Below are 23686 nucleotides of genomic sequence, written 5' to 3'. Positions count from 1 at the left end.
CTTTGCAAAGCTGTCCCCTCAGGACTAGCTGTACTGGCTGCAAGTTGTCAGCGCAGAACAGCACACCTGGACTATACCGCCTCTTCCACGGCTCTCACCCCCCAGTATGGGCTGTAGGGCACAAGTGTGAGTTGTTGCTGCCTCCTGTACCCAGCTCATAGGTGACTTTCCATTCCCTAAGAAAGGGAAGGTGCCTCACCTGTGAAAGCAAGCTGTGCTGACAGCCAACCATGCTCCACACGTAGTCTTCTCCAGTCTTCCTTAATGGACTTTTCTTTCCTTAATGGGCTTTACGAGGTGCTTGCTCAAAGCTTCACAAGGAAAGAAGGGGGTTGCTCCCTACCATTCACTAGCTACCACGGTGTTGTGTACAGCTGGACTATGAAATATTTACCTTAGTGTTCCAATCTCTGGTTACATAGCTTTTGAAACGAGCCTTCTTTTGCTCGTCTTGTAGTTCTACTAACTGATAGAAAAGGACAGGTTAGCCTCATTGAAGCAGAACTTGAACCAGCGCCTATACACACTTTAGGTAGTCCAAGTGCCATTTCTCCACTCTTGAAGGAGAAATTGAGATTTGCCAGTAAAAGCCTGTTCTTTGCATGTTGTCATGTGGCTTAATAACCTCTGTGAGGGCAATTTGTGCAAATAGGCTGAGCAATACAGATGCTCTGGAACAGCTGAAGTTTTACCCCAACTAGCAGTGGTAGATTTATACTGGCAACCGAAAAAATAAAGTCAAGCAAAACAAAGAGTTAAGCTTTGCTTGGATTTCTTCAGCTGTCACATACTTCTGGGCCAGCCTCTGGCCTCCTCCCCACAATTTCCTTTCTATTCTCTCCAGTTCATCTTCCCCCAGTCCCACTTCCATGGCCCCAGCCCTCGATCCTGGATTTCTGAAAGCCATCACTTACCTGCTGCAGCTCAATCAAAGCTACCCGTACCCTGAACGGCAACCCAAGTAGCTGGAGCCCAGGTCACCACCGTACTCCGCCTCAAAGCACAGGCAGCACTCTTGTTTGGCCCATTTTCACCCAGAGAGAAAGATACTCCCTGCCCCTTTGTCAAACACAGCTGCTATTAGCCAGTGATTGAAAGATGTCACAGAAGTGGAAAAGAGGTACCAAGGCGGCAATACAACTGTCCCAGGTTCTCCAGGGTTGGTGTTCAGATTTCTATGTCTGCGTGACTTGCAACTATTTGTGAAAGATGGGGGGGAGGAATTAATCTCCAGAACTGGTCTACAGGTAGCCTGAGAAAGTGGAAGGGTTTTCCACTGCCAGGCTGGTGAGTAACCCACAGGCCCTCGCCCACAGCTGCAGCACACAACGGGTTCAGAACAGCAGGAAAAAGCACCTGCATTTTCTCCTGGAGATAAAGAGTTCCAGTTCTGAAAGGGTAGATGGAGGGGGCTGTTCAGAATGGAGGCAGGTGATAGGCGCTCAAACACCCTGCTTATATCATATTAGGAGAGGGGTGAAATAAAACTTCATAAAGGCCTTTTTAAGAGAATTTTATTTGAGTGGTTCTTACAAAGATTGTTGCAATATGAAAGTCTTTGTTTGATAGAAATATCAAGCTGTCCTGTCAAACACACTGAAGTAACCCAAAAATATATTTCAGAGCTCACAGAGCTTAAAAAGAGCAAAGATTATATGCAACCAGAACAAAACATGTTTCTGTATTTCCTGCTGATTTTCAGACTCTGCTGAAATCCTTCAACTGTGCTACACTGCATACACAGAAACTTATCTGGAAATGCAGAGATCGTTTTGTTTGGAAACTTAGACACACCTCACACAGTATTTACAAAGAAACTTTTACAGATACATTAATCAAAAGTTACCATCAAGAAATAAAACCCTTCAATCTTTCTATTCTTACCAATTATTCAGCACAAAGCAAGCTGAGTGGCTGACTGGAATCAGCTTTCAGTAGCCTTTTGAATTCTCCATTTATACACAACACTAAATATGTCCCTTCATAAAGTCTATCTCCGATATTAACCTTTAGCAGACCACCTACATTTAGTGAAATGTAAAATGTAATTGCTGCATTAAAAGAAAGGCTTGTGAAACATTAAAAATGTCATTATGTCCCATCTGCCTTTTACAGAGAATGTTTTCTATGAGCTACTTCTCAGTTCCTACAGATCACCTTAGTAAATGTACAAGAATTACAAGGCAGAACAAGAAGTCAACAGCTTTGTATACAGTGGAAATGCTAGTTAGGGAGAATGAACACACTGCATTTCTGCTTACTTCATTTTATTTTTAAAGGTAGCAGGAAGTGTACACAAAATGACATTAAATCCTTTCCTTTAGTTTTATCTAAATAAAAGATAACTCAATCTTCCTCCAAAAAATAACTATGTACAAAACTGACTAAATCCATCTTCATCGTCGAACAGGAACCAGTAGTTGGGTTGCAGTCATAGAATCTGGGAAAAGGCTATGGTATGTTGGAAGAGGTACATAAGCTGCTGTAATCATTTTACCTAATCAGAAGATTAAAAAAACAAAACAACAACAAAATCAGTATTTGTTCACTTCTGCAATTAAGGAATAAATGCATGTTTCTAGATGAAATCCACTCACCTGCAAACCACCTCCCATGCAATGCATTTACAGCTGCAATGGCAGCAGCAATTGAAGGACATTTGACATACACATTGCCCTGTAATACAGAAGTGTACAGTCTATTAGAAGCTTGAACATTTCCTACAGCGTCAATTCTCAGACTTCCTTTGAGTGGTTGTTATCGAGGCAAACCTGCCTCACCAATGTTTCTACTGGTACCCACTGGTACTATAGAATGAACACAAGAATATGGAAGTACTGGACAGAATTTTTACAAATATGCATTATCATGCTGTAACAGTTATTTCAGTAGGAAGCATGAATCTTTTCTAAGATTTTGCAAAACAGACAATGTGAGCTTGCTATGGAAGCAGAAAGCAATGGATTGCTTACTTGGTCCTTATACTGTTTGAAGTATAATCTAATGGTTACCAATTGTACAATTTCATTGTATAATGGAAGACGTATGAGGAGCAGCTGAGGTCACTTGGCCTGTTCAGCCTGGAAAAGGAGGCTGAGGGGAGACCTCATCGCAGCCTACAGCTTCCTCACGAGGGGGAGCGGAGGGGCAGGCACCGATCTCTTCTCTTTAGTCACCAGTGATAGGACCCACGGGAATGGTGTCAAGCTGAGGCAGGGGAGGTTCAGGCTGGACATCAGGAAGAATTTCTTCACCAAGAGGGTGGTCGCACACTGCAACAGGCTCCCCAGGGACGCAGTCACAGCACCAAGACTGTTTGGACTGTGCACTTAGTCACATGGTCTGAATTTCTGGGTAGAGCCATGGGGTGCCAGGAGTTGGACTCGATGATCCTTATGGGTCCCTTCCAACTTGGGATATTCTATGATTTATGTGAAACAGGAGACTGCAAGGAGTTGGGCTACCTTATTACAGACTAGCCATCAAATTCCATGAGTAACTAACATTTAATGACAAATGCTTAACTAGATGTACTAGTTAAGTCTAACTAGTACACAGTGGTTTTCAACAAGATTAAGTACTCCCTGTGCCTGGGGACAGGGCATCCATCACTTCAAAGAAGGCTGGTACAGTAAGAACAACCTAAGATGGTACCTAACATGAGTGACAGACACATTGTTTGTCTTTTCCAGAGATACCTGGAGCTGTCTATCTGCAAACTAAGCAATAAACCAGCCTAACCCAAAGTACTGCAACGTTCACATTCAAAACCAACAAAACAAATGCACATTACTGTGGACTTCTGCTTCTGGCCACCTGCTTAAACAGAATACTACCAGTAATTCTTCAACCAGGTCGCATTCTAGCTGAAAGATTTTAGAGGAAAAGAAGGTATTAAGAAACCGAGTTCAGCCTTCACTTTAGTAGTCTTCTCCAGCCTCTACTAAGTTTTCCCACTGTGATAGCACCCTTTCTCATGGGGACAATCTGAGGTTAAGTGCTCTAGCAGACCACAATCAGGCAGCAGAAAGCTGATGTTTAAAGCACTGAGTAATGCACACACTTCTGTTCTCAGCATCCCCCTGCACAGACATCCAAGCTGTTTAAACCTTGAAATGAGACAGCAATATAAAGCTTTAGTTTTCCTTACACACCACACAGATTGGTGCGGTGCAAGAGAAAATTATGTGTTCAGCTTGAACCACAGTCTTTTCACCTCCACCAATTATGACTTCACTGCTGAATACTGACAGCCCTCAGAGCTTAGCAAGTCTGGCTGTCTGGAAAGGAGCCCCAAAAGACTGGGGATGAGAAACTGAAAATGAGAGAAAACGTAACGAGAATCTAAGCCCAGAAAACAGCACAGTGAAAATTGGTGTCCGAATAAAATATTTTCAAATACTAGTGGGTATTCTATGTCTGAGCCATGTGTGTGAGCCGTTCTGTGCTAGAATGACAAAATGGATTTCACATAACCTAGCAGGTGGTATTAAAAGAAAATATTACAGCTGTCATATCATGAGCTAGAAGAAGTGAGGCAGAGTCACAGCTCCATGTGCTCAGAACCGACATGGTATCTATATCAAGTCCTTTCTTTTTTCTTTTTTAATATTTGCAAAGGACACTTTTTTCCATCTAAGATGCAGACTAATATATTATGGGAAAGATTTCTATCTCCATCAGCCTAGTGGTTAAACATAATAATCATCATGGAGATTAAAAATGCTATGAAAGATTGCATGCTGTTTTATGCATTAGATGGCAGCTTACGTCTTATCTAACACCTCAGCAACCCAGGTGAAAGGATCACAGGTGACAAGAGTCTTCTGTAAAGACTAGAGTCTTCTGTAGAGACAGCTCAATGCTAATGAAGGTCTGGGAGTGCCAAGCACACTACCAGAGCAAAACAATCCCATCTAAGCAATACTAACAGGGACAGCAGTGTAACTTTCAGCCTCTCACCCTGGACAGAACACTCTGAAGGCCCAATGGTTAGAATTTAGAATTTGAGAATGAGTGTTTTACTACTGTACTTCAGTTTGGGCTGTGAATTCTATATGGAGGAGTTCAAGAGTTTAAACCACTTTATAGACCTTCAGCAATTTATATGCTAAGGACTGAAATACAAGGAAGAGAGAATCAATCTGGGGATTGTGTGGATGAAGTGCACATAAAAGGAAAACTTATTAGGCTTTTCAAAATGCAAGTGTTTGAGTCCCTCACTCAAACGGGTATTAACCACCAGCATCTTTGTAATAAAGCCTTCAGCAGCAGCCCTTTCTTCTCTTCCCTGTTTTAGGTCTAGGTACTCCTACTGCCCACAGCAAGATGGAGGACTCCTCTTCAACACTAGTGAAGACAATTGTTTCCAAGGATGGGATTAGGCACACATTTAATTGCATATGTGAATTCTCCTGGAGCACTGCACCCTTTCTGCATTTTGTGGAAAATGAGGAAATTAGAAGTCCCTTGCTTTTCGGAAATACACAGCTTAAGGGAAAAGCCAAAAGCAATAGCTACTGCTATTCTCCTGCTTACATTCCCACAGCAACTTCAGCTGTGGAAATCTCTAAGAGCAGACTGCAACACCAGAAAACTGACTCAAAACAGGAGGAAACCATCTACATTCTTGAGAAAACTGCAAGTACCTTCAAGAAATTCAGAATCAGATTAAGAAAAAAAAAGTATTTGTAATGCTCCCTCTATCAGGTACAAAGCAACAAAACTCCTAAAAACTACTCAGTGTGTTCCCAGAACCAGACATACCTGAGCTGAATTTTTGTCTACGTAGATATGGATAACTCCTCCATGTTTGTTACATTCCTCAATCACATCATCTTTAATTTCCGTATCCCAGCCAGCTTCTTCTTCACTGCAGGGGGTGGAAGAGGAACAGGACAGAGATGGAAACATTACTCACAACAAAACTGAACTCACAACCAACCAACAAAAAAAAAAATCAGAAAACCCACCTCCACAATGTTCTAATTACTTTCTCACACATTAAGATCATTAACAAAAGGCAAACAGAAACAATGACAAATCACTTACGTTTGAGGATTAAACATGTTGGAAAGCTGGAAGCACTGTGTTGCAAGTGGTTGTACAGAAGCAGCTGCAGCCAAAACTGTTTTAATGGGAAAAAACAATACCAAATCTAAGAATCCCCTATGCATTTTTCCAATTTAAATGTGGATCTTCCATCTATTCTCTAAAACCCCAGAATTCAGCAGTAATAGCAACAATTCTAACTAAACTGAAAATTGAAGGCAAAGAACTCATTAGCTAGTCACCACCTATCATAAAAAATTCTCAAATTGATCAATATGGAAGATGGAACAGATTAACTACAGTTGATATCAAAAAGTGAAAAGATCACTCTGTGTTGATTTAGGCAGATTTTCAATTTAAACATTTAAATACAAATACATTTATCTTTGTATGCATCTAAACTCTGCCAGAGCTGTATGCTAGCACTTCAACTGGGGGCACATAGCATTGAAGTCAGACAGCAGCTTAGGACGGAGTGGGACCACCCCATCTGACTTCACAGGAGGTGACATGCACTTCTGAGAGTTCTCAAGATGTATTTTGAGCACAATAAATTAACCTTCTGGTATATGCATACATATTTTTTCTCCTTTACTTAGGAACACACCATGCTGGTAATATTTGACAACTAAACCAATAAAGCGAACTATACTCTCAATAACTAAACTATTAGTTGCCATCTATTGTTATCAATCATCACGGTGCATCTTATTAATCTTATTAAAGTTGCATTATATAAGCTGTTTATATTATATAAATAGGCTGTCCTCCCCATAGGCTGTAAGTTTCTGTTAATTTAGCTGAAATAAAGGCCACCTTCTCTCTACCTACACAGGCATCAAAATCAGTAACATCATGAGTAATCCAGGGAAAATAATCCCAAACTCTAATTCTCAAATGAGCCCGCTAGTCTCTACCTTTAAGGCAGGAGAAAACAAAGCCACACCCCAACCCACATATTTTCTAGGTAACATTCGCAGGCTGTATGTTAGTCCAATACTGAGGAAATACTACAGAAAAAAAAAAAAGGTTTACAACACTTTCTGTTCCTTTCAGTCAATATTATGATTTCTACAAACACCAATACAACCTCAGGCTGTGGACAGACTCCACACCAGAAGCATTTCACTTGAAAACAACATTTGCAACACAAAATCTAAGGGTGACAAGGTATATTAAATTCTAGTTTACCTTCATTCTGCTGAGAAAGTCTTGTTTGCAAATCTGAAGAAAAATATACAGAAGTTAATTAGCACATTTGCAAGCATTATTTTATCAGACAGGTTGGTTAGCTTGTATTTTTGCAGTTGGGAGCTTGTTCAAGAACCTAGACCTGCTCTCACTGTTCCTCTCTTAAGAGTAAATAGTTTCACTTAGTTCAGCTTCTCAGCTAGGATGTCCTGTATTTGAGAGATATTCCATGACCACATAGGTAAGCGAGCGTATTTCAAAAAGAAACCACAACTTAAAAGGAAAGGGAGAGGTGACCATGTCCTTTAGTTTAATATATTGTTTCTACCTTGTCTGTGTTGTGCTTGAACTCTTCCTAAGATTTTTTTTTCCATGAGAAAAGAAATACAGCCATTCTTACAGGCATTAAAAGTTTGCTATCTTAAATGTTTTCAATTAAGCACATAGTTAACCAAACGTAACATTCTGAAAGCAGTTATCAAATCTTATTTCAAGTAGAAAAAGGAGGTATTTCACCTGTTATCTTTTCATATAAAAGGTCTTAACAACACAAGTTAGTTTGGTGTTTTTCAATTTTAAAACACTTTAAAGTGTTCAGAGCATTTGATTTGTCAAGTAAACATAGTTACTTGTATAACAACATGTAGCTGTCCCAATTTGAAGTAATAGGGACAGAAAAATGAAGGCTTTTCAGCCATTTTCAAGGATATGACTCAAGTACTTGACTTAGCAACTTTAAGTCAGCAACAGAATACCTTGGAATCCAAGAAAAAAATTTAAGCCTCCTCACTTTTTTTTTTTTTTAAATTCACACAAATATAAGGAGTTGGAAGATTAAAGGTAATCATCATCTTAATTTGCTCATTGAGAAAGCAGTGAGTAGATGGGCCCCTTGAAAAAGCTTACTTGGAAATATCTGAGGACCTAATCTATGTACTTTTTTCCTCTCTATAGCCCCTCCCTCCAGAACACTGGCAGACCAACAGGAAGAAAGTTAAAGGAATATTAGGCAGCAAAAGCCCTGAGAGAAAGACATGTCTTCAAGTGCCTTCCAAATGACTTCCATATAAGAACACATACTGGGAATCATCTCATAAAATATAAGATGAAAGGAGATAGCTCTGAAGGCTGGTTACAACTAGCATTTTTCTCCTTTGTCCTTTAACAGGAAGGAATCCTCCACTGCATAGAGCAAGAAATCCTGTAATGGGGAAGACTGTCCTATGTTTTTCTACAGAAAACCATGGATCCACATGATTTGTCCAAATCTATAAATAATTTCGAAGTTAGTTATTGCTTTTTTTTAAATTTTATTTTGGTAAACCAGTGTGCTTGAATAAAATAAAAATGAACAAAATCTATTAAATCACTCTATTTAGATGAGGACAGAGACTTTTCCCTCTGCAACTCTGACACAATCATACATTCACATCATTTCAGCTGAACCCACCAAACGTCAGCCAGCCTGGGGCTCTACAGCCAAGTCTTCCTGGCCACCTGCACCCAACATGGCAAATCTACAAGGTAACTAGTTCATTAAATTCTGTCTAGGGCTCAGAGTCAAGTCTGTTCCAGGCACAGCAGATCAGCTATCAATATCTTGTGGCACCAAGTTTCACAAGTTAATTATCTACTACCTCTGAAACATTCCTGTCCATCAAACCTCTTTCATCAACTAATTTTTTCCTTGCTCATGATTGAAGAATTGCCCTTTCATTTTCTAAATCCACTCAGAATTTAGAAATACAACGCCCCCTTAGAATAGTGTTTTTACCTACATGCAGTTTTGAACAGTACGTGGAAACTCAAGCTGATATATCAATCAAGCTCAAAGTACCTTGTTGAGTAGCTTCTGTAAATATTATCTGAAAGAGCAGTGAGTTCAGCATGTCTGAGAAGTACATGCTCAGTACAGATAAAGCAGAAACACAAATACCTATCAAAGCACTCTTAAAATAAAGTGACATATTTTTATTTTGAAGAACAGCTAGCTTTAAATAAACAAATGCCAGCTAAATATTTTCCAGTTTTCTAAGAAATTATTTACAATACAACAGAAGCTAAAATGCCAGTCCTGAATAACACCTACTCCTCCCTCCATTGCTACAGACTATCTAAATCTTTCTCATAAAGATTTTTTTCCCAAAAGTACGAAAATGTTTTGTTCCACAAAGCATTTTAAGTACTCTGTAGCCTTGTGGTTTTTGATTTTCACATAGAATTTACACAGGAAACAATAGCTATAGCAACAACTTGAAGTGTTTGACTCTTTTTCCTGCTGGAATTTTCTCAATGGGAGTAATATTCAAGTTCTCAGGTCTCCCACAAAACTATGTATCTTCAGCTGCCCTATTTCAGTCTCATTTAGCTCATCTTGAACACTTGTGACCAGAACCATTCACCAATTTGTACCTGAGGTCTCAAGACACACAGGTATGCTAATTCTAGCAACACAGCTGCCCTTTCAAAGGCACTCCACACTGACAGGTCACATTCACTCACCAACTAACCTAAGGTGGTTAGGTATTTCCCACCTCCTTGGCTGTTTTTCACTGCTAAGGTCCCAGGCTATGACTGAAATTTGTTTCAATCCCCACCCAGTGAACAATGTGTAACACCCCAAGCATCCCATACTAACAGCACCTCTATTTTTACACTCACCTCATTCCTACTGTTTTGCCATTGTTCTTTATGCTATATTTAATAAGACCAGTCAAAAACCTGAACTTTGAACAACGTTCTCAGACCTTCCCAGCTTCTATTAAAAAAAAAAAAAGCCCTCTTTCCTTCAATCCTCTATGTATTTGCACTTCCTGTGCTACCTACTTCTTAGTAATTTCTTTTGGAAGCTAATTAAACTTCCAAATGACATAAATGAGAAGTTCATTTACTAATTTTTACTACAGCTATGTCCATTTTTTTTTTTATCACTGATTGTTAGTGCTCACATACAGTTTTTCTGAAAGCATGCTATATTTTAATCTTATTTCCAGTTTGCCTGTCTTTAGTATGATTCTTAAAGGAGCAAAGTGAAGTAACAAGACTCGCAACTGTCCAGATTATTTTCTCCTTCCTTTTTCTAAGCGTAGGAGATTTATAAATAGATGTTTCAGCTATGTATCACGGACTTAAAAGTATTTATTAACAATACCAGATTTTATATTTCATGTACCTATTCCCTCACTAATTTGATGGGAGTCTTCTTATTACCCTGAACTGAGAACATTCAGTTCTTACTTTCAGATTTCCTTCTACCTTGTGAATTATTTTCTTTTTCAATCCATATTCTTATCTTACCTTTCTCAAAATCCAAATGTTATGACCAGTGTCCCCACTAAAAACCAGGGGAACAAGGTTCTTTTGAAACACTGTTTGTAACATACATGAGAATTTTTTTCATTCAACTTCAGCCCTGCTTCCTCCTTTTTGTTCTCTTCAAGATTTGGTAAGTCTTCATGTATGCTTTCATGTCTTTTACAGAGTCAAACAATCTCAATCTTGGTAGGTAATTCTCATTTTATCTATTTCCTGAACTGATAGCATTGTTTTCTTTATTATCAGTCCTTTTCCTTTTTTCCTATTCTTCACAGGCTCCATGCTAATTCCTTTTTTTTTTTTTTTTTTTGAAGTACTTAATCACCCAGTTCAGTGTGGAGCCCATTTCCAAAAGGACCATTTCTTCTTTCTGTGGAATACAGATCCAATATAGCTTTAGCAGTGCGGAACTGCAGAAACTTTTTATGTATTGTCTGTTCCTACACCCCCAAGTTTCTTAGACCAGTTGACTTGATTTTCTTATTTCTTCAACCATCACTTTTGAAGTCAGAAGCCTTAGTTACAGACCTGATTATCCTTTCATTTAAGATTGAGCAACTCATGATCACTCAGTCAATGGTCATTTCTATTCTCATCCATAACGTCTTCATTACTTACCAAAATGAGATTAAAATAGCATCCCTTCTTCATGAGTCAGTGAGTGTTTGATGAAGAAATTTGTCGGATATCACATCCAGGAATATCTGGGCCCCACCATTATTACTAGCAAATCTTCTCCAATCTGTATCAGGGAAGTTAAAGTCTCCCATAATGACATAATTCCTGGTAGTAATTTTCTCTAACAAGAGTAAAGAGATCTTTAATCCATAACCAAATCTCACTTTGGGGATAGCTCATGACTCTATGGTAGCAAAAAGCTTTATCCTTTTCCAAAGTTACTCAAATTGTACATGTCTGCATTATTCCTTTTGTGCTATACAAGTCAAATACACAATGATACTCCTACCACTTTCATTTCTACAATTGCAAAATATGCACATTCTTCAAAAACCTGTCTTCAGCCTTGCAATTTACTCCTCCACATAACTCCAGTTATGTTGCCTCATACTAATTCAGTGCTATTCTAGCAGTTTAGATGTCTTAATGGTATTTTTGGCACCCCATTGGCTGGATTTCTTTAACTTGTTTCAGATATGGGAGAGAGGAAAGGACTGCTGGTTTTTTTGTTGTTGTTTAAAACATTTCTCTCCTTTCTCACCTACTACACTTGTTTTTAAGTAAGGCTGTCACAACACTATCACCTACATTAAAGGTGATCATCTTTTATAGCACTGTGTTGTTTACCTTTCTTCTCCTTCTGTACTAGTTATTATTCTTTCTTGCCACCATGTCTTCTTCATCTCCTTCTCTGATAAGCTTTTTCCTCAATCCACATTTCTTTAATTAGCCAGTTCCTTTTCCTTCCACAAGTCTTTTTCAGGGTACATCTTATGTTTTTTTTCACAACTATCTACAATTTCACATGTACGCTCTTCTCAAAATTACACCTGAACTTCAGTAACATGATTCAGGTGTAGCTTAAGTCTGAATCACTTCTGTCACAAACTGCTGGAAGACAAAAAACCCTATGTATATATACTTTGTTGATTTCTTGACATTTCTCACACATTCCAGCATCTAGTTATTTGTGACATTCCTTATCTTTTCTACTGCTATGAGATTTGCCACCCATTGTTGTCATACTAGTTTAAAAAATCCGCTCTGAATTCCCAAGGTCCTATAGAAGTTACCTGAAGCCTTCTTGAATATTTTATTTAGGCCAGCTATAAACTAGCAGCAGCAGCAACCATATCCTTAGCCTCATACTCACTCTTTCTCAAAATAGATTACAGTAAGATCTCAGTAACACTTCCAACACGCCCACTGGCAGAGCATACAAGCTATAGCCAATCTCCCAAGCAACACAAAGATACCCTCCCTGATGTACAGTGTCCACCTCACTAGGACAAACATCATATAGTCTTGCACCTCTCCTACAAAGGAAAGCTGTGAGAGCTGCGACGGTTCAGCCTGAAGACAATGCTCCAGGGAGACTTCATTGCAGCTTTTCAATACTTAAAGCAGGCTTATAAAATAGATGGAGAGCGACTTTTTGCTCGGACAGACAATGACAGGACAAGGGGGAATGTTATTAAACTAAAAGAGGGGAGATTTACATTAGAGGTTAGGAGGAAATTCTTCGCTCAGAGGGTGGTGAGGCACTGAAACAGGCGGCCCAGAGAGATTGTGGATGCTCCATCCCTGGAGGTGTTTAAGACCAGGTTGGACCAAGGCCCCGGGCAACGTGGTCTAGTGGGTGGCATCCCTGCCCATGGCAGTGGGGTTGGAACTGGATAGTCTTTAAGGTCTCTTCCAACCTGAGTCATTCTATGATTCTATTAATCTTAACTACTGTAACATTCCTCCATGAAGTCCCACTAACCGTCTTGCCTCTGGTACAGCCCTGTTTTTTTCAGAAGGGACTCTGCAGAGGGTCAATCCCCTTACAATTATAAGCCTGACAGTGTTAACAGTCAATATTTACACTGCAGTAGATAATGTGTCCCCACTAGCAGTGGGAATAGTAAAGAAACAGATGAAGGCTTGGGATGAATTAAATGAACTAGAATAGATTTGCCAAAAATAACGCAAAATGAAGCATACCCAAAGCTGTTATATACTGTTTATTTGCTCATGGATTTGAGAATTTCCGCAATTTGTAAAACATGCTGTGGTATCTTGTTCCCATCTTAAAAGATCAGAAGATACATTTTGGTACCTCATCTCAAAATTATGATTAAATATTTTAGAAAAATAAATAGGCGATTATTTCTTACCTGCCACAGCTCCAAATGCCAATGATCCACTCATCTGCAGAGCCTGCTGTGCAGCTGGGGGAATCTGCAAACCAGTACCTGAAAAGGACACAAGAACACACCTTGTAGCAAGTACTTTTTACGCAGTCATGGATGCAGTAACTTAAGCATCAGAAATCTCACTATTTTCAAAAATTACTATTGCTTAAAAATTGTTACATACAGATTATTTGGTGAGATGCATTAATCCAAATTCTGCAAAACTGTATTTTCACGCATTCCTTATTTATCCTTATTTATACATACCCTCTGCAAGCCTTGCCATCAGCTGAAGGCGACCAGTTGTTCCCAAATCAATTCCAGTCCGTTCCAACTCATCACTGTCCAAAAATGAGCTAGCACTGGAAGCATCAGTGCGCTCAGTTACATGCCCAACTTTCATTGGCCTACCAGCCAGCTCAAATCCATTGAGTTGTTCCAAAGCCTTTTTGGCACACTCAGAGTCTGAGAACTGTAGATTGGAAAAATATAAATTCAGTAATATTGCCTGCACTACTCAGCAGCACTTTTGTTACATTTGAGATCCAGTTATGTAAACATGAAAAACATCAAATTTAAAATAACAATAGCTACAAGCTACCATAGATGCGCTCCATATTTTCAGTTTTAACCAAACACATATGAGGTTGGATATTTACTTTCTCATATTTAGATACATATTATTGTTGAAGCTAGAATATCTAGATACTGCTGTCAACAAAAGTCATGGCTGCAGTTGTCTTTCAACACTTTCCAAGGACAGTCACTTCTTTCACAATTTTGTAACTGCCATGCATTTACTGACTACTCCTAGCAGACGTCCTGCATCAGAAATTAAAAATGTAAGTATGTTCTCAGCATTAAAAGCATCAAATATCAGTTATGAAGTTAGGTCTGCTTTATTTGTCTCCAAGTGCCAAAGGTCCCAGGCAGAGACATTTCTTTCATCACAAACTGTCAGGTCAGTTAACACACCTAAGTTCAGAAAATTAAGTATCTTGAGTGCAAAGGGGAAAGGAAAGATGTTTTCAACCCAAAGTTTTAGACTCTGGAATTTGATTTCCCCATAAAAACTTGAATTCGATCATTTTCACAAAACTGTGAAAAATCTAGTTTTTGCTAGTATCATTGCCTGCAAAACTGGAATTGCTTTACAGGCACTGACCATCAAGTCTGCTATTCCATTCTAAATATGTGCATTGTTCAATCATAAAACCCATAGAGAACTGTCAAAAAGAAAGAAAGGCAGGCCACTGTTGCATGTCACACAACAATAAATTTTTAAGATGAGACTTAAGTGAGATTTAACCAAGCTATGCTTGCTACATGAAAAGGTTATATTCAAGTTCTCTGTAAAGTTTGGTAATTCTAGTCATACCGTAATAAATCCATATCCTTTTGAACGTCCAGTTTCACTATCCATCATCAGCTGAATGCTTTCAATCTAAAAATAAGAATAAGGCTATTTATTATCAAACATTTTGGAACAAAACCTGTAGACAGCCTGCCAATATACACACATTAATGTGAAACCACTTTTTTTTTTTTTAAATCAGTTCCTCATTCATTCCTCGCATCAAACTCAGTGTAAAGGCAGCTAGACATGTACTTTGACACACAAACTGTATATCACCTTTATGTTTGCCTGTTTCAGCTTATTATTAAAGGAACTCCAGCTACAGGCAGACGATTGGTCTTATGTGACATTCTAGCAGACAATGAGCACAGACAGCATCAAGGATATCGATCTGTTAGAATCGGTCCACAGGAGGGCCATGAAGACGATCAAGGGGCCGGAGCACCTCTCCCACAACCAAAGGCTGAGAGAGCTGGGCTGTCTAGCCTGAAGAAGAGAAGGCTCCGGGGTGACCTCACCGTGCTTTTCAATACTTAAAGGGGGCTTATAAAAACAATAAAGGACTCTCTGTTTATGATACCGACTCTTTGTTACGATAACAACAGGACAAGGGGGAACTAAAAGAGGGGAGATTTAGATTAGAGGTTAGGAGGAAATTCTTCATTCAGAGGGTGGTGAGGCACAGGAACAGGTTGCCTGGAGAGGTTGTGGAGTTGTGGATGCCCCACCCCTTGAGGTGTTCAAGGCCAGGTTAGATGAGACCCTGGGCAACCTGATCTAGTGGTGGCATCCCTATGGCAGGGGGGCGTTGGAACTAGATGATCTTTAAGGTCCCTTTCAAACCGAGCCACTCTACGATTCTATGAAATACTAACTGAAACAATATAGTAATCGCACCTCTTGTGCCGAGGAACTCCATTTGACAAAGTAAGAAACGCAGTTTGCATAACTGACCAGAGGGTTTAAGAAAAGCATGCCTGTTTTGAATAGTTATTGGTATATGGTAACTCTTAAAAGTTTAGTTACTTGTGCGTTTTGAATTCAATAAGTCATCCTAGAGCCATGAAAACAGGTTGGAAAGAGACAGCAACACAGAAGTGAGAGGAAGAACTGAGCTTAAGACCAGAGCGTGTGGAATCAAGAGAAGGATAAAGCCTTCACAGCTCTTTATGTAAACCTCCTAATCTACATTAATCCTACTGCCAGACCTTGAGAGAAAAAACAAGAGAACAGCCATGTGAATTACAATTTAATGAACTGCTGTAATTTTCTAGGCTTTTGCACAACTGAATTAAAGAGATACACATACTCAATCTGAACAAGGCATCTGAAAATTACTGTTATGATATTTATGAAGCACTGTTAATATCTTAAGAGTATGAAAAATATGAATGGAATTGACAAAAAATATTTAAGCAGCGTATTGCATATATTACCTTTACTTTATCTAATAATGATATACCCAGGATGCCTTAGTTAGCACAGTGCTGTACTAGTATTTGTTAGGTCTCCAGTGGAAAGTTCAGATTCAATCTGCTCACTTTCATAATTCTGAGAGAACGTATTGTCATGCCATAACCTGGGACTCACTGATCAGGAGTGTAAAGAAAGGGGACTACGTCAGAGCAGGAAGGGACACACTGCAAAGGTTAACAATGTGAGTCAAAATTAAGACAGAAACCTTCAGAAACTGATTAAACTACTACAAAATTACAACAAACAAGACCTGATTCTAAGTAATTTCAGGTACTCATTGAATTCTCAGCTTTCCATCATATACGGCCTTCACGTCAAAAATCACTGGACCACCTCACATACCGTGGTTCTCATTTGCTCTCAAATACTAACTCACTATGGAAAGACTTGTGGGACATATAGGTACAGAATAGTTGAGAATGTGAAGCTAATATTTTGCAGTTGTTAATTATTTCCAGAAGACATTTGAGTGCTCTACAACTAATGTAGGTTTTTCAGATAAACACCACCACAGTGCCAAATCAAATTTACCCTGCCAAATGGCTCAAAAATTCCTCTAAGCATATCTTCAGTTATGTTGAGTGTAACGATCCTACGTATAGCCTCATAGGACCAGCACTGCCCTTCTGCAAATTATTTGCCATTGCTGCTGCTCTGTTTTTCTCTGCCTATGGAAAAAATAAGAAAATTATGTAAAATAATAATATTCCAATTATCTGCATACTGTTCACCTGACTGATTTAAAATACAAAAGCCAAAACCATGACAAAGTATAGAGATACAAGTCTCAAGTCTTCAAACTGGACAACTTCATGCAAAATTCTGGCTTGTGCCTAGTAAATTGTCACTTTGCTTTTTTATATACATACACATACTATATACTATGATTTGTAACACTATCACTATTTGTTATTACGATTTTCTTAGGCATCATTATTTTCAAAAAGCATCTTTTATCAGTTTGAGTTGCTTTAATTTGCCTGGCAGCTACTGGAACCAAAGTCCATTTATAATTAAATTAGTTAACCATTCTTGTTACGGTTTTCCAAGTGTTCAATGATAATCAAATTTTCAAACATTAACTTCAGTAGCAAGATAACAGAGTGACCACTCACATGATTAAAAAGTTAGGTTATCAAGTCCTTACCTGTGATGCTTGTACTATAATTGGTACACCAAGACTCTCTGTCCAGTTAGTCCTATTGCCAGAGGTACTGAACTAACATCAACAAATTCTACATAAGCAATTCCTTTGAACGCCTGGAATTTCTATCAGAAATCATTCGCACATCACGAACCTAAAAGACAAGTACAGACATGATGTTATAGATAGAGCTTACACTAGGAAAAGAGCTAATACAGTCCAACTCCATAGGGATATTACAACATTACTTGCCAAGACAACAGCTTTGTAATCATGCTGCAAATCTAGATAGCATCAAGCTACCCTAACAAACACATCCCAGAAAGCTAGCATTAAAAGCTATGATTCAGAGTTGAATGTAGTAATGCCACAGGAAAAGGGTCGATAGAACACCTGCAGCACTGTAATGCTTTATACCAGAACCTTACAGCTGATGGATAAATACTATTTTTCAAAATTAGAAGTTAAGCTAAAATTAAAATTATACTGCAACTGACAGGCCCATCTGCAAAAGACCGGAAGTTCTGAAAAATGAAGTTGTTCGAATCAGAATTGCATCCCTGGTATTTTGCATCACATAACATGATGGATCATTACTCCTGATAAGTTACTTTCCTGTACAGGAATCTCCAGAAAGCCACTTGCTTACCATTCCGCAGAATATAAATCCTGAACTAGGATAACTTAAGGAAGTATTCAAAATCACTTTAACTTCTCTGTAATTACCTTCCCTACTGTAGAGAAAAATTCTTCCAAATCTCTTGGTCGAATTCTTGCAGCTAGTTGCATGCAGAATACTGTTCGAGCATCCCTCTCTTCAGGGGTAAGATTATCAATAGGTTCTCTGAAAAGAAGAAAGGTACATTAAAAAATAACCTAAGATAACTCATTTAAACTTTTAGGCCATCCAGGAATATCAGTATTTTGAAGTCTGGTGGTAAAAAACCACCTGCAATATTAAAAAAGGACAAGAATTGAAAACCTAATACTAATATAACATTTCTTTAATGTGACTAACATTGTGTAAACATTAAGCATGACTGGAAAAGCATGACTGTAAGCATTAAGTGTGACTGGAAAATTGTATTTTAAGTTCAGAAGCCCCACCTAAGCAGAGACTGTCATTTTGCTACTCTCCTGAACAGACAAGAGTACCACTAAGGAGTATGCAGTCAAAAAGATGAGATGAAAGGACAGGAAAACAAAGAAAACAGGATTAATTATCACAGACTAGCCATCTAAATCTTCAGACAAGCGTATTTTTTCTTTTTACTGGCTTTGTAAACTGCAGCATTATATACAGCCAGTCACTTCAGTCAGAGCAGGAACACTGACATCTATACAAACAGAACCCCCAGTCCTCACCTTTTTATAGTTTTTGCTTGTTAACCCAGAAAAAAGCATGAATAGTGAATAATTACTGTCAGCCCAGACACTAGAAGAGATCAGTGTTCTATTTTAATACTGAACACCAGCTGAAATCAGTCAGATGCATCACTTTTAAAACTGTTGAAGATTCAACACTAAAAAAAAAAAAAAAGACTTGCACTTAAGTACAGGATAGAATTAATATGCCAGATCCTGGATTGAGTTTTTAGTAGTGTAATTCTTTATACTTATGTGTCTACATTAAAAAAAACACTGAGAACACACAAGAAAATTTAAATTATCTCAGTAAGACTTTACTAGTAAGTGAACAAACGTGCAAGACTGATTAAATTTAACTGTATTAATTTAGCAAATAATCTTAGTAGCAGCTATCTAAATCAAAGCCCCTTAACTGAAAAGCTTAAGAAGGAATAAGCACTTTCTGGATTTCAAAGTTACCTGGCTTCTCTGCAAATAACATCAACAGTGATTAGAAAAAAAAAAGCATTTTCACAGTACTTTTAAATTCTGTATTTAGTATTAGTAAGATTTAACAGAAAAGCTACGTAACGTTAATTAGAATTAACTCGTAAAAGCTTGGAAATACAGGAATATGACAAGCAAAAGCAAGACTTGTTTTGCAATTGACATTATTTGCAATTGTACACTGATAATGGGAGGGGAGGCAGCAGTTTATAACACAGGAGAAAACAACCTATTTTTAATGCTCTCCTTTCTTGGCTTTCTGAATGAGTAATTCCAGCATTACTTGTGACTGTATGTCAGACAGTGAGTGGTCATGCATTATTTCACCATTACTTTCCAGCTTCACTTGAGGTGGGTAAATAAGTAAACATGCAAAAATAACTACCTAACAGGGCTCTTGTCTTTTCTGAAAGGACTTTTGCTTCTGGATCGTCGTCTGCTGTAAAGAGATTAACAACAAATTACCAAAAAACTTCAAATATACTGGTCTTACTATAAAGAAAAGTATTAATGATGCAGTAAAAAATAGAGAAAACTCAGAAACCTTAATTTGATGCTGTGAGGCAGACCAATCTTCCCTCTGATGGCACTGTTGAATTTTGGACCAGAACTACGGCAAAAGCAAAGACAGACATTACTTACCAGAGTAACTGAATTCAAGATTTCCTGCCTGTACTCGCAATACATTAACAGCATTCACCCATCCTTCCAGCTGAACTTGTAAACATTTTCCATTAGCACCGCCCATAGCATGCATAAGCTACGCACAACACTCTAAACCACCACGCATACAATATGCTTCCTGCTCAGGTTCATATGCATCGCAAAAGAACTCACAATATGCAGGATTCCGAGAAAGAACTGAAGCCAGAGCCAGACAGCATTTATGTATGCAGAGTACTCTGAACTACAGTCATTGCTGTAATCTTATTTATACATTTGTCCACATGCATATTCCACTGATGACAGCAAAGCAGTGCCCTTATTGCCTGGAACTCAGCCTCAATTTTGAGCAAAGTAGTGCTGGCAGAACTACTTGCTCAGGTATAACATCTTAAAACTGAAAGCTTCATGAGATTTAAGATGCAAGTGGAAACCCAAGTAGCTGCTTGCAGATACGAGCAAGGGAAAGATTATTGGAGATTCACTAGTCTTTGACTCAGCTACAACCACTACAAAGTGTTACATATATATTAATTAAGCTTCCTTTAAGTGAAGTTTTTAATGGACATCAAAGCACAGAACCATTTAAGCCAGTAAACCTTATATAGTTATGCCACCACAAAAGGAATTCAATCTCTTGGCTGATTTTAATTTTAGTTCACCAGGCTTCGGAGAGGCTATTACAACAGAGAGTCATCTGACCATTCCCTCCACACTGAGGCAGTCCTCTTGCTAGTTATCGTGGCAGAGAGTAACAAACCGTGACGCAAGTAGTAAGATCCCTCCTATCATGTTCTCCCTGAACTTGATCTCCTTGTAGATCCAAGGCAAAGAACACCACCTGTTAACATTCTTCCTGTGTATCGACTGAACGGCAGGGGCCCTACTACACAGACTGAATGCTAGGGGTTTCAGCCTTTTCATCTGCACAGAATTGATTCTTTCTGCTGAGGCTATAAATTGATGTGAAGACACCCTGAAAGACACAGTGGTCTGAACACATTAAGTGGTCTTTCACTAAATCCATGTAGCCAGCCAGGTCTTCTTGCTACCCAGGGGAGCAGCAATGCTGACAGTTAAGCTCAGCATCCACAACAAGAAGGATGCCCATTCTAAACATGCCATGACACCGGAACAGGTGGAAGTCGTAGGCTAAGATCCAAAACCATGCTGACCCACTTAGGGGAAGGAAAACATGGCTCTGTGTACCACTGGGGGCGGGGAAGGGGGAAGAAATCAGTTTATAAGCTACTTGTTATGAGAAAATATGAAGAAAAAAACAGGCACATACTAGGTAGCATGGTGGATGAGAACAGCTGCTGAAAACTGCCTTCAGTAAAATACTACAGCAGTTCCTACTCAAGTTCAATGAATGGCTGCTGGGAGCACCTATTCAGGTTCTCCAATGTCTACAACATGCACTGCCAAAGCTGCATCTGGAAACATCAACACTGCTTTTAGAGGTTTATCAGAAGAAATTACCCCTGTACCTTCACACCGTGTTGTCCATTTCATTCATACGCAGCATGACTAACTACAGGGAGCCTCATCTTCAGAACGCTAACATGCAGACCAACTAACCTATGGTTAACAATCAAGACCAGGACTTTTAAGCAAACACCAAAAAATGTTTTTTATTACATACTTGCTCAAACCCAGTGAAAAAAACTAAGATACAGAGTAAGTTTTCAAATAATGCATGACTTCTGAGAAAAGGAAAAAACCTCATCCATCTTCACATTTGACAAACAAGCAGTATCAGATTTACAGGACAGATAGGGAGGAACATTCAAAACCCCAGCAAGTAAAGGCATAACAGACCAAACAGGAAGGCCTCAGGAGCTGAGGCAATATGATGGCTGAGTGAACTTCTGAAGATCTTTTTTCAACAGTATCTGACAGATGCATTTCTTTGCATTGTTCTACAGAGATCTGCTTGTAAAACCGTAGATCTCAGAAATTTTCTTTTCTCCTACTGCCTCTTCAAGAACTCTGCAGTTGTTCTCCAATCCTGCTTCATGCATAATAGAAGCGCTGATTCACAAGCAATTAATCTTTATGTCTGGGGGTTACCTTCTTCATAAATCAAATGTATTAAGCCCCACATACAACAAAAGCACAGCTAGGTAAATATTTTCCTAAACCTGCATGATGCCACATAGCCCAAGAAAATAATCAGATGAGAAGACAACTAGTAAAAATTCAGCTTTCACATCTGTCATATCCAAGAGTCCAACTAAAGCATCTCATACGAGGTAAGCTTTGACCAACAAAATCCAAGAGATTCAGTGTCTGTATATGGACTATCTTCCCAGCAGCTTTGCCCAAGTTCTTGGCTCCAAAATAGCAAGCGTACAGTCTAAGTGACTTCTACTGTACATTAGGAGTAGCTGAGACTTGTCAGCCAGATGTCTAAGCAAGAATACATGGCCATGCTAAAGTGTTTTTTGTTTTTTAAGAAGTCTTATAACTGTAAAACCCTTAAGCAGCAAGATAAGTAAAAAGAACATCACGGAAAAAGCACTGAATACTTGTGGTTTTACTCGGGTGGGTAGCCAAGTTACACCACAGCCACTCTTCACTCCCCCTCCTCAAATGGGAGGCAGGAGAAAATGATGCAAAGGGCTCAAGGGTTGAGATGAGGATGTGGATATCATTCAACAATTATTGTGATGGGCAAAAGAGACTCAGAGTAGGGAGACAGCAAGATTTATTGCCTATTACTAACAAGCTAGAGAAGTGAGGAACAAAGGAAAGAAACCAGAGACGCCTTCCCCCCCCATCCGTCCTCTTCCATCTCCTCCCTCCGAGCAGTGCAGGGGAACAGGGGAAGGGGGGTTACAGTCAGTCTACAGCACTTTGTCTCTGCCCCTCCTTCTCAGTCACTCTGTCCCTGCTCCAACGCGGGGTCCCTCCCACGGGATGCTGTCCTTCCCAAACTAATCCTACCTGGGCTTCCCACAGGCAGCAGCGCTTCAAGAACTGCTTCACATACGGGTTGCCCACAGGCAGCAGCTCCTGCCAGGTCACCTGCTCCTGCGTGGTCCCCTCTTCACAGGCTGCAGCTCCGGCATGTAATCTGCTCCTGTGGTGGCTCTCCACAGGCCGCAGCCTCCTCCAGGCCACATCCACCTGCTCCACTGTGGTCTCTTCCACGGGCTGCAGCGTGGAGATCTGCTCCGCCATGGTACTCCATGGGCTGCAGGGGGACAGCGCTTCACCATGGTCCTGCCGCAGGGGAACTTCTCCTGCGCCTGGAGCACCTCCTGCCCTCCTTCTTCGCTGACCTTGGTGTCTGCAGGGCTGTTTCTCACTCCTCTCTCTCTCCCAGCTGCTGCTCCTCAGCAGTTGTTTTTTTTCCCCATCTTAAATATCTCTCACAGAGGCACAAACAACATCGCTTACTGGCCCTGGCCAGCAGCAGTGCCCTCATCTAACGTGGTGAAGCTTCTGGATCCTTCTCACAGAAGCCACCCCTATAGCCACCTGCTACCAAAACCTTGCCATGTAAACCCACTACAACACTCATCAATGAAAGCCAATCACAATTTTGAAAAACTACAACATTTAGTGACTGTATCACACTTAAAGACAACAAATTCAAAGTCCTCACGTTCTTCATGCCACACTGTTCTCCTTTTCCTTCAGAATTATCTACACTAGACAGACGTCCACTCTCCAGCATTGCAGCATCACCACTGGCAGAACATCTCGTAGTTTAAAGATCAGAGGATTAAGAGCGAACAAACAATACAACCAGGAAGCATTTTGAACTAGATG

General features: G+C 39.4%; 1 protein-coding gene across 1 annotated transcript in view; it reads right to left on the bottom strand.

Annotated features, from left to right (window-relative positions):
- Positions 1-1497: 1497 nt before the first annotated feature.
- Positions 1498-23686, bottom strand: part of RBM39 (RNA binding motif protein 39) — a 33837-nt gene continuing 11648 nt past the window's right edge. Inside the window, 16 exon segments of the mRNA XM_040575355.1 lie at positions 1498-2497; positions 2598-2676; positions 5767-5872; positions 6052-6127; positions 7243-7275; positions 13395-13472; positions 13680-13884; positions 14791-14856; positions 16777-16826; positions 16829-16913; positions 17393-17427; positions 17430-17501; positions 17504-17543; positions 18116-18233; positions 19629-19682; positions 19788-19853. Coding sequence (XP_040431289.1) covers positions 2397-2497; positions 2598-2676; positions 5767-5872; positions 6052-6127; positions 7243-7275; positions 13395-13472; positions 13680-13884; positions 14791-14856; positions 16777-16826; positions 16829-16913; positions 17393-17427; positions 17430-17501; positions 17504-17543; positions 18116-18233; positions 19629-19682; positions 19788-19853 — 1264 coding nt within the window. The 3' untranslated portion in view covers positions 1498-2396.

This window comes from Cygnus olor, chromosome 16 (genome assembly GCF_009769625.2).
Source record: "Cygnus olor isolate bCygOlo1 chromosome 16, bCygOlo1.pri.v2, whole genome shotgun sequence".
Classification (NCBI taxonomy): Eukaryota; Metazoa; Chordata; class Aves; order Anseriformes; family Anatidae; genus Cygnus; species Cygnus olor.
The sequence above is the reverse complement of the archived record's forward strand: the minus strand, read 5'-3'. Positions and strand labels throughout refer to the sequence as shown.